This window comes from Mustelus asterias, chromosome 11, assembly GCF_964213995.1.
Source record: "Mustelus asterias chromosome 11, sMusAst1.hap1.1, whole genome shotgun sequence".
NCBI classification, from domain to species: domain Eukaryota; kingdom Metazoa; phylum Chordata; class Chondrichthyes; order Carcharhiniformes; family Triakidae; genus Mustelus; species Mustelus asterias.
This window is the reverse complement of record NC_135811.1, coordinates 38,175,696-38,191,541: the sequence shown is the minus strand read 5'-3', so window position 1 is coordinate 38,191,541 and position 15,846 is coordinate 38,175,696. Positions and strand designations below refer to the sequence as shown.

At 39.5% G+C, this 15,846-nt stretch overlaps 1 protein-coding gene across 5 annotated transcripts in view; it reads left to right on the top strand.

Annotated features, from left to right (window-relative positions):
- Positions 1-549: 549 nt before the first annotated feature.
- Positions 550-15,846, top strand: part of ebf3a (EBF transcription factor 3a) — a 129,728-nt gene continuing 114,431 nt past the window's right edge. For all 5 annotated transcript variants that reach the window (XM_078223461.1, XM_078223459.1, XM_078223462.1 and 2 more), the window contains exons 1-6: positions 550-1,240; positions 1,524-1,680; positions 2,049-2,112; positions 3,030-3,085; positions 5,703-5,776; positions 7,423-7,491. In XM_078223461.1, the coding sequence (XP_078079587.1) occupies positions 1,107-1,240; positions 1,524-1,680; positions 2,049-2,112; positions 3,030-3,085; positions 5,703-5,776; positions 7,423-7,491 (554 nt within the window). In that variant the 5' untranslated portion in view covers positions 550-1,106. The remainder of the gene's footprint in view (positions 1,241-1,523; positions 1,681-2,048; positions 2,113-3,029; positions 3,086-5,702; positions 5,777-7,422; positions 7,492-15,846) is intronic.

Below are 15,846 nucleotides of genomic sequence, written 5' to 3'. Positions count from 1 at the left end.
CTGCACGAGATTCTTTCCTTAAATATTCCGACAGTTGTCCTACACTGACTAACTGGAAACCGGGTCGAAGGCCCCAGAAAAAGGTTTCCCACGCACTGTTTTATAACTTTTCATTCAAACTTCAGCCGCAAGTTTTTTTTTGTTTGCTGCACACATATGTCCCTAGCAGCTTCCTGCAGATTGTGTTTTAAGGCAACAACTTTATCCCTTTTCATTTCTGTTTGAAGACAGACAAACTCGTGCGCGCTGTATATTTTTTTTTCCTAAAGGATTCATTATGTTAATAATACTTTTCTGCATCTGATTTTATTGGTTGTCAATTTCTGTGCAAGAGAGAGGGGGGAAAAATGCACAGGGAGCAAAGGGGAAAAAAAGGAGGGCAGCTCAGCAAAGCACTCAGGTCGAAGCTGTCAATCGCAAGGCTGGGAACAGTACGATTGGCTATGCTAATAAGAACTCCATACATGGCCGCTATCTCCTCCCCTAAACGTCAGAATCTGTCAGCGCTGGTCCCGGGGGTTTAGAGTTTTGGCTCCGGGGAAAGGATCCATTCCTAGGGGAAAGAGGGCTGAGTTTGTATGTTTCCCTCCATTCTCCGAGACGCTAAAGGCCCTAATCAACCTCTCCTGTGTCCAGGAACACCTCTATGGTAATCATTTTTCGTTTATTTGTCTTTTGGAGCAGGAGAACCTTGTCAGAAGTGGTCGATTCAGCACTGTCCTAAGCAGAATACCTTTGATGCTGTTAACAGGATGACACCACACTGAGAGAACAACATCAACAAAACAACATTTTTTTCCACTCTTAAACCAAATTTCCCGCTAGTTGTACTTTTTCTCCAGAACGGATCACGATCCAACTAAGCGCTGAACTACTCCTGAAATTGTTTATGCCGTGTCGAATGCGGGACAGCTTGAAGAGGAAGCAAGTCTGTACTCGGCTGTTTCTCTTACTAATCATAACGAGCTAAGTCATCTCTCATCTATTTCCACCACCAACCCCCCCTTTTCACTCGCTGTGGGAAAAATCTTTTTGACATCTCCCTACACCCTCGACCCGTGCAGGAGCTGGTTTTGCGAGAGAAAAAAAGAACAAAAATTGTTTTAATGTTTGGAATTCAGGAAAATATACCAAGAGGTGGGACGACCATGAAAGAGGAACCGCTAGGAAGTGGGATGAATCCGGTCCGATCATGGATGCACACTGCTGGGGTAGTGGATGCTAACACGGCCGCCCAGAGGTATGTATAATGAAATATTATCTTCCATCAGATTTTTTTTAATGTTTCTCATATCGACCCGAAATCACCAAATCCCCTCAATACTCTATCAATTACCCCCCTTCTCCCTCTGCTCCCTCCACTTTTGCTTCCATTACATCACATTACTGCTAAGCGACAAATCAAGAAATCTCCAGTCTCCCAAATGTGATTCCCATCTCCCATGTTTTTCATCAGTTGCTCTCTGTCTCCAGTGCAGCTAATTCTCGGCCCGATAACACTGTTATTGTTTTTCCCCCCGCAGCGGCGTGGGTCTGGCTCGGGCACATTTTGAAAAGCAGCCGCCCTCAAACCTCAGAAAATCCAATTTTTTCCACTTCGTCCTGGCCCTCTACGACAGGCAGGGGCAGCCGGTCGAGATCGAGAGGACAGCTTATGTAGACTTTGTGGAGAAAGAGAAAGTAAGTTGCTTACGGTAGAAATAATTTTCTCTCCTTTTTTTATAAGTGCACAATTACTAACAAGCATAACGGTACTCAAGAGGCGCCCAAACCACGTGTAGTTCTGCTTGTTCTAACAGCTCTCGGCTGCTGAGGAAAAAAATAGCTGCCTATTTATTACATTATGTGTAAATATTATTTCATTGCAAAAGCCTAAAAGCAAAATGTTTCCTATTGATATAATCCATGAACTCGCCGCATACTTAGCAAATCAGATACTGACATGGGAAGCAGTTCATTATAAACAAATGCATTAAAACAAGACATGCAAAATAAACTATGGATTAGAATGAACGATATAATTACTCATTTATAATGGTTGATTTTAGGAGCCAAATAATGAAAAAACCAACAATGGAATACACTACAAACTTCAGTTGCTCTACAGCAATGGTAAGTAGAATTGAATTGACCCAGAAGAACTGTGTTGCTTGCTGTGTGTGTATTTTAATGGAGTTCGCATGCGAGTCATGTGGTGTAGATATTAATCACTGTTTATGTAACTTTGATGTTCTACCTGGCCAGCATTTGAGTCCAAAAAGAAACTTAAAAAACAAAGTATTTCAACGTCGCGTCTCCTGCTTCATCGGGCAATTGGCTTTGGAAGTGAACATGAGGTTGCCCCCTCCCTACACCTTTAAACTGGCTCCTGGTTCAGTTTTAAGGTGTTTTAATTGCATGCCCTTTCCGTGCCGCTGCACAGTAATCTGGGGGCGGGGGTTGTGGGGGGAGCACTGTATTGAAACAGCCTGCGAAACAAATGCTTAAAGTTAAAATAAAATCAGAGCCAAAGAATTAAATCTTGGCTTTACTTCGCCCACAATTGACCATGGAGTCCAAATTTGAATGTCATAATCAAACTGTTAAGGATATCTGTGACAATCCCCTTTGAGTATTGTGGAAGAGAAAAGAAAATAAGTGCGAGACAAACATCTCCCCCCCGCCCCCCCCCCCCCACAGTTAAGGAGCAGCGCTCCACGCTCCACTGCCCCACAAATTACACATTTCAACTAAACATAAAATTTACAATAAATGTCAAAAAAATTGTGAATTTCTTGGGATACAGTTTTTATTTCTCTGACGAACATCTTATTCATGTTTTATCGCCTATCAGCTCATTTTATTGCGTTCATTACAAGGACATCAGTTTCCATATTTTGCTAAATTAGCAGTGTCCTTTAGCAGAGCGGTATAGTGCGCAAACTTGTCTTTCTATGTTTGAATGAGCTAGGTGTTGATACGGTTCTTCCATTGATAACACGCGTTTCCCTTTTTAAGTACCGTTAAATTTGATACTACTTTATTTCTAGGGGTGCGGACAGAACAGGATCTATATGTCAGGCTCATCGATTCAATGACCAAACAGGTGAGACAGTCACACACACACAAAACTTTAATTTTTGCGTTATAAAGTTTACACCCGCTTATCCCCTTTCCCCTCGGGGCCCAATATTATGCAGTTTCACATGTTGTTAGGAAAGCGACACTTTTTTGCAAAGTTGAAGTATTTGAAATGAATGGTTTAAGCTGAAATAAGACACATTTTCATGTGTGTGTTTCGCTAAATTTGACCCGACGTGCATGCCTCAAAATTCTTTGGCGTCAAGTTGGCACTTGGTGAAAGTAAGGCGTGATCTGATTTTTTTTAAACCCCCCTTCTGTAAAACTCGGTGAACTGGCAGTTGGCTTCCCCCATTTGTCTGCGGAGTTTAAACGCGTTCAGGTGAAAAGCCAGCGTGCCCCCCCCCCCCCCCCTCCACGCCCCCCCACTTTAGTTCCAATTCACCTCTCAGCCCAGTCTCCATAATTCAGGTTCACTTTTGTCACTGCCCCCAGAAGTGCAGCTTTGAGAGGGTTGCTCCAGGGGTCATGAGGCAGTCCATTCCCTGAGATCAGCTGTATTTCTTTATCATCTGTCTGTCATACCTTGTAAATAACATAATTACAGGCAGTTGCTTATTAAATTATTTAGCCTGTCTTCTGCAACTTCAAAGATGATAAGCGCGGTTGATCAAAAGTGCTGCACAGTAATTAGCCACGGGAGTCGGTGCGTTCACACTTTTACTTGAAAGTCCTCAAATATTTCACCATCTCCACAATATACCTTTTTTCTCTCTCTCTGCCCTGACACTGTAATTTTTAGGCTCTGTAAATAAGACGAATAAAGAGCAACGTTCAAAGAATTGCTCGAACGAGTGAGTGCCCTTCTCCCCGCTGCAAACCGTTATTCCCGCTCGATTATTGCACTTTTTTGGGGGTCAAATGGATTCTGATGCATAACGTGCTTAGGATGCGTGGTCCACATCCCTCCTCACGAAATCAGATTTCTGCCTCAGAATTCAAACGTGCAAATCAAGGTTCTGATCATACAGGCATTTCCCGAATTTTAAGGAGAAAGACAGTTTTCCAACAGTGTCGGTAGATTTTATTTTTACACACACAAACCATGAGGTGACCCACAAATGATTTTTTTTAAATTAAAGACTTCAATCTGACAAGCGATTGACAGCTATCATGAACATTCCCCCTAGTGCAACATCCACCCCCCCCCCCCCTCCCCCCCTTTGCAACAGTTATTTCAATAGGTCAAAAAATCCCTTTAACGTTCTCCAATGCTTCCAGAAGTTGACAGGGTGGTTTTATTCCCAGTTTATCTACACATTCGCGTGTGTGTGTGTGTTTTGTCGGGATCGCCGTAGACTAATTAAAAGGGTGTATACGTTGCCCGCGAGTGGCTTGATTTTTGAAGGATTGTTATCTTATTTTAAAAGATAACTGCTCATTTAGCCACACAACCTCCTATTTTAATACCGCAAATGAGGCTTTGCAAAAGCGCTAATCTCCTCACATGATTGATGGGAAATAGCCCTGTAACTGATCAAAGGCGCAGACAACTCATTTATTGATTCCGAATTCGTTTTGCGGGGAGCAGGGGAAAAATACGAACCGATAGTTGCACTGGGGTTGGGGTTGGGGGAGGTGGGGTGAAAGATTGTAAGAAAAAGGGGGGTGAGGGGAAACACCCTGCCCTCTCCAACTTCAGGTGGCGGTGCGTTCTGGTGGCTGCAGATAGAAAAGAGGGAACACCCTTATTTGAGCGGTGCGTTCTTTCCAATGCGGGGAAAGTGAATCTCGTTAGCTGAATAATAAGGGAGCAGGCCGCCTTTTGAGCTGGGATCCGATGCGCTCAACTGAGTTGTAAAAAAAAAGAAAGCGTGGTGCGTTTGTGCTCACTACTCATGGGGGGAAGAGTCGCTGAAAGGCGAGCGAGGAGAAGGCGAATACACCTAGAGCTCCCACCATCTGGATGCTGTTAGAGCGAATGCTCAATAATTACTCAACCGTACTCCCAGACTGTCTTTTTAGAAAAAAAAATCATTGTGTGTAATTGAAAAATAAACACCAGATTCGCTCCATGAGTTAAGTCTCAAAAAAAAACTATCCGCAGTTTTTTTCCCCTGTTCGAGGGGAAGCAAAAGGCACACACTTTGCCCCAATCGCCACAAAATAATAACATCCCAAATAACAACGGGGGCTGAAGCGAGGCAAATGTGATATTATTTACCAATTAGCCTTTATGTCGAGGTGACACCCAACTGTATCCTTGTTCCCCCCCACTTCATAAAATACATAATCAGAATATAACATGACATGTCATTAATACCTGGGAATGACAGCCACACTTACCCTTACTTCAGGGCAAACTCTGCCTAATATTAACGTGACCGGGGGCTTCAGAATGAGTGGGCCGCTCACTTTCGGGGCCTTCTATTCTTCCAAGTGTACAAGTTTGTTGTGACGGGGATAACCGGGAAAGTGTCATTGAGGATGATGGGGAAACAATCTTCACTTCTTTTTTAAAAAGAAAGACCAATGTTTGTGCATAAGCAGGTGTTAGCGACATTTATGGTCATTGCTGATGGCAACTTTTCAATGTTCAATGGCTGATTGTTGTATTTTCTTTTCTCTGACGATTGCTTCAGCCGATAGTATACGAAGGGCAGGACAAAAACCCCGAAATGTGCAGAGTCCTACTTACACACGAAATAATGTGCAGGTAAGCCACTTATATTGCGAGTGGGCTGTTCTCAATGTGAAAAGTTACACACAGTTATTCTCTATTCAACGCCCAGGCCTGAAGACGGCAAAACTGCAGTAACGGTGCAGGCGGCGTAACAACTGTAAATTTGATATAGGAAGTTATAATTAATCCATCCCATACCAACGGTGGAAAACATTGTTCCTTTGGCGCCGAAATAAAGCAAGATTTCTCCACCCACTTTAATGCAAGGAGTTATTGCTTTTCGGAAGTTAAAGGTGGAAGTTATGCTTAAGGGATTCTTTATCACCAACATTGGAACTCTTGGTAACTACTTAGATTTTGATATTCGCTGCACCTCATTAATATATTACCCATGCAACTCTAAAGTACTTCAAGAAGAAAAGAAACAATAAAATCAGGTTATAATTAGTTGATGCATCTGTAAGTGCTACTATCGGAGTCAGAGATCATTCAGTCGTTTTACTTCCCTGTTCCTTACTACGTCGAACCACAGATAAACCATAACCTGTTATTGATAAAAAAAGAAACTCTTTGTATTTATTGAGCTCATGTATGTGAGAATTGATTTTGATACTGTCAGTTAACCTTTTCTCTAGAGCAGTGAGGCATTGTTCCTACTGTTGTTAGATAGCATGCACATCACCAGGATTTGTGTCAGAAGAGCAATTTCCCACCTGTTTTTTCTAACTGCCATAAGAGTTTCACCCTACAAGGGAAATAAAAATGCACCATTGATTTTGTATGTATTGAATGTGAAATATAGTTGCTTGTTAGAACAGAGCTGATCAGGAAGTGTAGCCAGGAATTTCAAGCTACAGTAGCAGGTATCATACTCTAAGGGGCATACTATTCCTAGTTATTATACTTATTGCTTAATGTCATTTCACTTAAAACGTTCTGTAACAGTGCTAATATACAAAAGCATAGTTTTCCCCACACTAGGTAATAAATATAAATTACAACCAATAAAGTGAAATTTCTTTATTATCCACCACTGCATGTATTGCAATTAACATAGAAGAGAGCACAGATGTGATTTAAGCTGTAAGTGGAAGACTGTAGACTTTCTTTAATCACTTTAGCTGTCAGATTTAAAAGGCTTTATATACTTTGCCTACCATATGGTGTTAATTTAGCCAATTTAGACATGTAACCATTATACAACTATAATTTTTAAAGATATAATCATGTATTATATTTGCCATATTCTAATTTCAATTACATTACTGAAACATATTTAGCAATTTTTTTTAACAATCACAAAAAAGGGGCGTACAGACTGTTATGGTTCCAATTAATAAATGCCCCACAGAAATATTGGTTGAAGGTGGCATCTTGCATCTTCTCCAGAAATAACAGCTTGACAATTAGAGGTAAACAAAAGCGGAAGCTGTGAAAACTTATTCCCAAGCCTCCTGCCTCTTTCTTTTCTGAGATCAATGCAAAAAAGAGACACCATAACATGTTGTTTTCCAATCTTTTAACATTGCTATTATGGTTTTTGTGCACTGGCCATTGATAATATTGGGGTTAAAAATGGTGATGGTGAGGTGGGGGCGGCGGGTGAGAGGGTGGGGAAGGAAAATAATGATTTATTTCGAAAAGTACTTTTGACAATTTATTGCTTATTTTATTTGTAGCCGGTGTTGTGACAAAAAAAGTTGCGGCAACAGAAATGAAACTCCCTCAGACCCCGTCATTATTGACAGGTACGAAAGTATTTTTATTCTTTGATGCCCATTACCCTCAGTTTTGCATTCAGCTCATTCTGCAGTTGTTCCATTTGTTGTCCTTTTGCATTATCATGCACAGGTGGGTTGACTTGGAAACCTGGTGGCTCACTCTGTGGGGATTCAGTAATTGCTTGTGAGTTGTCAAGGGAAGCAGTTTCATCTGCCACCATGCTCACTGTGAAGAGTATTTTATGCCCAGAGAGCTTTTGGCTTTAAATGCACTTATGTGCTCTAATCTGAGTAACTTAGTATTTTATGTTACTTTTAGTTGTCACTGGTTTAATGTTTAGCTACGTATCACCCTCTTTTGTTAGAAAGAAATATACGTTGCTGAAAGGCTTGTGGTATTTAATTTGTGCAAAATAGGTGCTGTCACATTTTAAAAGTTACTGCAAAGTATAGGTATGATAACTTGCTTCTAAACTCAAATCTTTCATGCGTTTTGAACGAAGATAGAGTTTCAGCCACTTTCATTACTGAGATTTCTTCTGATCATGAACTTTGGTTTCAGTGTCTGAACATTAAACCAGGAAAAGACCCTAAGTTAAGCCTGACGAAATATGCACCACCAGTAGAGAGCAATGCCAATGTTTGATTAGCTGGAATAGCTGTTTGCTTAGTGGAGAATGTTAGCTATCTGACAGAGGGGACATCTTTCTTATTAGTAATCAAATAGGGCAGACCAGTTGTTGCCATCACTCTGGGATTGTGTCAGGCAATTGAAGGCAGGTTCAACAGTTTGAGGAACTTGGTGTTGAAAAATCAATACAATTATATTTGTCTTTAGTGTTTTTGTCCTTATGGACTCAAAAGTAGAATTTCTACATAAAGAATGCAATAATAGTACAAGTAACACTTTTTAGTTTATTAAGCGATTATTGAAAATAAATGCACTGCATATTTTCTCTTAATATTCCTCACTAATATCAGCATTCTTCATTGCATTTGTCTGGCTGAAAGTTATGAAAAATATTTTGCATTTTATGACTTGGGTTAGTATGGTGTTTCATTACAGTGGCTATTGAGCATATGTACTGAGCAGATATTATGATGTAATTTAAAGACACATTAATATTCTACATTTATTGTGTTATCAATAGTGATGGGTTCTAACCTGCAATATGATTTACGTGATAAAAACAGGTCCATTATAGGGAAAGGTGAAATAGCAATCCTAATGCAGTGAATTAAAAATTATACAATAAATCATAATAATAATATGATATTATAATTTGGTTTGAAGGCATTTGCAGGGCTTCTTCAGGGACATAATGAGAACATTTTAATTTGAAATATTTGAAAACAAATAATTGCAAAATTTATAGACACTCAATAGAAAAATATGCACGGCTACTGAATCTAATTCACATTGTCTTATGGTTCTTTATAAAACAGTTGTGTTTAATTGGCTAAGAAAATGATAGGAAACCCTATTAATGAGTTTTAAGAATTACTGTTGTGCAGTTTACAGTAATAACTGGTGCAAATGCCAGAAACTAAATTATTTATGAGAAATCTGGTGCTTGTTTCTAAATTTACTTGAAGTATACAAAAGGGTTGCAAATGTACGAATTCTAATGAGCTTGATGTTGCACTATATACCAAGAACTGGGGGGAAGCTGGGGGAGTCTAGTTGGAATTCTAAAACTCCTGCCATACGCAAATTTGGTTAGTAAGAAAGGTGGAAAAGTTTATAGTCTTGATATATATTGGAAAAATGTTGCAGGTAAAGCATTAACATTTAGATCCAGATGGAAAACATATTGGTGCAGCATGCCTTTCAAACATATTAAAACAAAGTTGAAGTGAGAACCTGCATTTGCAGTTTTTTTTCCCCCCTATTTTGTTGTATGGCTTAGAGTCCCCCGGTGAGCAATCTCATCACTTGGCTAGTTGGTTCTAAAAGGAATCACAGGGAGCACGCTCTACCAGTTCCTTTTTGCCCTCGGACACATTTAGCAGGTTCTGAACAGATAAGGCATACTTGTCCTCAGGATATGAACCAATAATTCAATCTTGAATTGAGATCTATGACCACACATTTGTTCCAGCTCAAGTCCAAGCAGTGTTCCGTAAATCAAAGCCATTGTCCATCGTTAGGTGAAAAAAAATAACATAGCAGCTTACTGCAAATAAACTGTTTAAAGGAAAGTCTTCTGACCTACGTGTGTTCAGCGGGAGGGCGGGTGGAATGGTGGGCAGGGGGTTGTGGGATGGGGTTGGGGAGGGAGGGGGTGATGGTGGAGGTAGTGAAAGGGGTGGGGAAAGGATACATTTCTTTGTTGGGCAGGATGAAAATATCACTTTCATAATAAAATAATGTTTTCGGGGAAAACAAAAAGCAGATGTTCTTTATTCAGAACACCCATTGTCTATATCTCATGAATCGAAACAGATAAATCCTGTTTCACCCATACATTTTGATGGTTTTAAATGATTACAGGATGCTGCAAAAACCGTTTAAATTAGAACCATAATCTGGGCTAAAATAATTCTTCCGTGCTAGCATAGTGTATTTTATTGCTAACTGCGGAAGTTCCTGGAAAGGTACATCCTCTTGCCTTTTCCTTCCCTGTGTGGGTTCAATGTAGATGGATGCTATGTCCAACTGTTGAAAATTGAAAAGACTGATTGTTGAGGAAGACAAGAGGAGGCAGGATTATATTACAATCACAACACAGCACAGCAACGCGCTGGTGAGAGCTGTGGTAGCTGTGCTGGGATACATTAAATGGGTTCACGATACATTACGGATAGCACACACAGCAGAATGTTCCCAGTGGCACCCGTGCAGTCAAATAGCAAGTTGGCATCTTTACTTGTAGTAACTGGCATCCCCTGTAGAGCTGGCATTTCTGTACAGTTCAGGAGACTTATCATTCCAAGTGTGTCCTATTTTCCTGTACAGCAGCCAGACATCTGTTTATCCCATTTTCTCTCTCTTGGAGCGATTGGAATGGCTTTAGTTTAGTGAAAAGTTTAGTCAGGTTTAACAGCTGTTACTGCATTTCAAGCTTGCTGGTTTCTAAAATATTTTCATTGACCTTTGAATTTATGTAGAAAACATTATGTTCCTTAATGCCTCGGAAACAATGTAAATTCATGATTTTCAAATCATGCCGAGTTTGTTTCGATCATTTATCGTGTAGTTGTTGAGAAAGGCCAAGTTTCATTTTTCAAATAATACTTTTTTAAGGAAACTAATATATGCGGACTAGAAGGAAAAGTTTTAATTTGTCCGTGGCTGTAATGTAAGGGTTTTTTTAGTTTTGAAGTTGTAGTCGTATAGTAGTTGAAGACTGATTTTAGTTTTCTTAGTCAACGTTGCTTCCTTTCACTTCCTGTCACAAAGGTCAAAGAAAGCTGACCTTTGCTGGCAGCTTCAGTTGTTGAATAATTCATGTGATTGACTTTTTGTCAGTGCACACAGTTGTGCTCTGGGACATTTTATTCATTTACCTCATTTAAAGCGCCTTTCTGCACCTGTTCAACTATTAATATCATGTAATTTGTGCCTAATGCCGATTTTGCTTAACATTCATTATATTTCTTATTAGCTATATTTCCAAACGATTATGTATGATTATTACTAGACCCTAGGAACAGTGATGGGTTATTCCCTAGACCTTTACATCTTCTTGTCAGGCTGTTTTCGGAAGCAATGAGAATAAACATTTGACCAATCCCAGTGTTTTTGCTCCTAGTCCATATCCAACCACCAGTTAAAACATTTTCCCTCATGGCTTTGGAAAAGCATGATTAAACCCTACTCTGTTGAAGCTGTACAAATGCCAGCATTTATAAGGTCAACGGTTTTGTTAAAAATGCAATGTAAATTAGAATCTCTGGAAAGGGACATTAAACAAAATTTAATTCATTGTCTTCTTGAATGCCATTTATGTTTTGGCTGGGCTTGGGACTGACAAGCAGGGTTTTAAAATTTTAATAATTTTAAATTAAACATTGTTTTGTTATCTACCAGTTAGTATGCTACAGTGTTTGGACAATTAATGCAAAGCTGTGATTGTTGGTGGTTTCCACTGTATGTTTAGAGATTATATAGAAACCTTCTTTGAATGGCATATTGTCATTACATCTGCATAATGTAATTAGAGCAGCACAGTTTAGCGTTAAGTTTTCCTCTTCACTTTCTCGTGTACATTAGCAATGCAACGTTATAACATAGGGCAGATATTTTCTCAGCTTTTTGTTGTGCTTTGATTTCACTTTCCAAGGTGTACCTTGTACCAAATAAGCTGCAAGTCCTCTGCGTAAACTGTTGTTTCTACCCTTCTACTAGTGTTTCTGCACAGATTTCAAGGCTGCGGTATATTTCTGATTAATGAGCTTGGCAGTAGAAAATACATTTCAGGTCAGGAGAAACTACAAGTGCAGTCTCCATACAAGTACACAGGTGTGAACATTTCTGCATTATTTATGGCCATCTCACATATCTTGTAATATAGGGGAAAAACAAAAAAAAATGGGAGAAGTGCTGTGCTCATTCAGTCTTCAAAACTAAATATATCTTAGTGACCAAAGACTGTGGTGTAATGTCAAGAAACAGAGGCAGCATTTTGCTGGGGGGAGGGAGGGGGGAAGTGGGGGGTGGGGGGGGGGGGGCGGGGGGAGAGGGTGGTTGTTGGGGTAGGGGGTGTGTGGAGGTGACAGGGGGGAGGTTGTACAGAGGGGAAGGAGCTTACAGAGAAAGTGAGAGAGTAAAATTGGAGCAAAAGGAGGCTACTTACATACAAAGAGATAGTGAGAGTAGCATATGTGGGGGAGAATGAGAATAGCGGGAAGGGAAGGAGAGACAAGCCAAGCTGTCAAAAACTATACAAAGTGAAGTAACCTGATAGAGACCATTTCATGCTTCTGTTTCTGTCTTATCAGGTGAAAAAGAGAGATACCGCCACAGCCTGTAATTTTGTTTGGATGTCTTTTGATAAATTGCTAGTTTATGGAAAAATCTGCCAAAATCAGAGCACTATTATTCCATGTTAAAGAAATTGGTGATTTTATCAGCAAATGAACAAGATTCCTTTCTATAGCCTTAAGAGAAAATAAACCATGAAAGTGGAAATAGAGTTGTTTGAACAAAGTATTAGTAACAAAGTTTATAAAGTCTGAATCTGTGATTCAAGATGTTTGGGCTTTAGCCAAAAATGATGTAATAGTATATTCATTTCCTTCCACAAATCTTTAATCACTCATAAGAATACACGGATTGGAATAGGGGTTGGGGGGAGGGGGTATATTGTGACTTGCAGATGGAAATTCCTAGCTTTAGTAAAGGGGGTTTCCACTGCAGAAGCCAGAAGGTGATTGACAGATAGGACTACAGGAAGTGAAATCTCAGGGAGCTTAACCTGGACTTGGCAGAACTTCCACAGATTACACTGAAGAGAAAATAAAAAGCACTTGTTTCGGTGGAACTACCAGTTAACAAGTAATGGATGTGGACTTTAACATAAAACTTTATTTACAAAAAAAAAGCAACTTTTTATAGATTGCCCAAATTGCGTCTTTGAAACTATAATTCAGAAATGACTTTTTTATTTATGTGGCTAACTCTCTGTACCCAAAAATACTTTTATTAAAGTTAATGTGTAATCAACCTTGTTAATGACACTCAGCGAAACAGTTATTCTTATGAATGATCTGTCTTATCAAGTTTTATGCCCCGCTGCCAAATTCAGCCAGGCCAGAGGAAAGATGTTTACTAAACAAGTAACTTTAATATAACAGAATTTTAATGAGGTTTGATTATAAATTATTATAAACATACGCTAACTAAAATCAACTGTTATCTTTTACTTATAATGGTAAATACAGTAATGCATAACAGCTGGCTAGTTTGCTCGGGACCATGTTGTGTTTCTCGGATAGTAACTTCATTGGGAAATGAGTTGAACATATGTGCAAAGGAAAGGCCTTACATTTGTGTTGTTGTAAGACATGTAGCATGGGCCCAGCTAACGGAAGAAGCTGGCTCCAGCTTGTCGCTAGTGAAAGACGAAACACGGTTACACATCTGGTGAGAAAGAGCAGTTCATTTGCCGAGACAGCTCTCCCTGCTTTAGCTGAAAGAGGCTATTTTGATAGAAACAAAGCAGTGGGGGCTGGGGTGTCGGTTACCAACACTGGACTGACTGAAAAGTCTCAGGGTTCAATAATACAGACAAACTAAAAATTACCGCGTGCAGAGTTAACCCCCAGCCCCAAAACGCTGCTTGCACAGACATTTTTATTTAAGAAATCTTGTCTCCTCTTAACAAAAGTTTACTTGAGAAGGGGCACAAGTTTTAAAGTGAAATGTAAGCAACAATTAATCTGCTGCTAAAAAAGGAGTTATTGAACAGAAAATCTCTGGACTCAGACTTGGTTCATCTGACTGTGACATATGTGCAGTAAAAGAACTTTATTCGATTGTGTATACAAGACGAACACGCCCCTTTTTTAGTATTGAATGCACTGCTGGTGCTCTGCACATTCACCCTAGCCATGCTCGCAGGACTTGTGACCGCACAGAAGGCTCAATTTAGGCAGGCGACAAAAGGCCCTAACAGTTGGAGTAGGGCTATTAATGCACAATGGGCAGACGCGGGTGCCCATTCTTTGTGAATAACAACCAGTAAAATTGAATTGGTTTTGGTATTGTGTGGATTGTAAGGAATGCACTTTGCCAACCCAAATTTGATTAGGATTTCCTCTACAAGTTTGTGTAGCCCTTCTGTGGTGCGTATGTCTCAGCCGGGTAGCTATTTACTTTCATCCAAATTACATTATCAGTTTGTTCTTGAATGGAGCTTTAACCGTTATTTTTATCCATCTGGAAGAGTGTAAGAGAGAGGATAAAGGGGGGATAATAAAGAAAGAATGAGATATGGTTTCATTATGCCATTCCCTTAAAACTTCATGGTATCGATTAATTTTACTAAAATTTTTATTTAAAATTGGGGCCTGAGCTACAGAGTAAGTCAATTCTATCTTCACGCAAAACAAGCTTTGCGGCTCCAAAGGACATGCCATGTTTCACACATTGTAAATCATCCTGCGATACAAATAGTCAATTTATTTATTTATGGTGTTTTAATTTTTCCTATGGAATTTATTATAACAAATGTAAAAAGGCAAAATGTCCTCTTATCTCGCGCACACACAACATTGAATACTAAGAAAGTGATTTTTCACCAAATCTATCAGCGATTGCAGTAACATCACAACTAAGTGCCTTGTAATTTTACTTTTTTTGCGCATATAACTGGAAGGCAGGAAACGCACCATCTGTTTTTATAAGATATATTCTTTCGCAGCAAAGCCTAACCGTTGCTTGACGTAGGACTTGTTTGTCAGCGATTTTGTTTTGTTTCTTTCGCCTGGCTTTTTGAGTGACAGGATTCTAGGTAGAAGTCAGCAAGGTTAGCGGTTCATGTATACAAACTACATATTTCGGATATAAATCCATTATGGAAATATCGTAAAAAATGGATTCTGTGAGAATTAAAAAATAGTGTCTTTCACAGGTTAGGTTCTGTGTCGGGACATAGTAAACTGATTATGGAACACCACAGTCTTAGATTGTAGCAACAGCCAAGCTTTAGATTCCTTCTTTGTGACTTCCACTTTTGCTTAAAAATGCATTTTAAATGCATTTTGGTGAAATGTTAAATGTGTGACAGTTATTACGTTGTTAATAAAACCTGCAAACTTCAAACCACCCTTCCAAAATACCCTTCCTAACAGTGGAGCCATAAAATGATCTTTTCCAACGGTTTGTCAAGTTTTCAGAGTAAGAGTTTAGCTTCCCTTTACTAGAGCAACCATTGTCACTGCCAGACACACACATTCTCTATTGAAAAGTACAATATTCCTTCTCGTGCCATACCCCTGAAATAATTAGCTCCGATACGAAGTGCAACATTCGTTTTCAATGCATTATATGAGAGGCAAAGCATAAGGTTAATCCAGTGGGTTTGATGCTACACATAATTCAACATGAGGGTAAGTAATACAAGCCCTTCCTCAGATTCACACCCATAGCATTTGTTTCAAATTAGAAGAGGTCTGTAAATCAGATCAATATGTGTGGATGCTGTAGTCCCTTAGTGGGATCTCTTATGTCAATTCTTCCTCAATATTTGCTTATTGGAAGTGGTGCCAATGTGTGCTTCCCACATCCATTTCCATTTTCAGAACACATAGCAATTTGTATTGTGACACTAGAAAGATTGGGTAAGGAAATAATCTGTGGATAGGATTGGACATGCTACTGGGTCCTGCTGTTTGAGGTCATAGGACACCGATCTTTGTGGTGGACAGAACTCATCT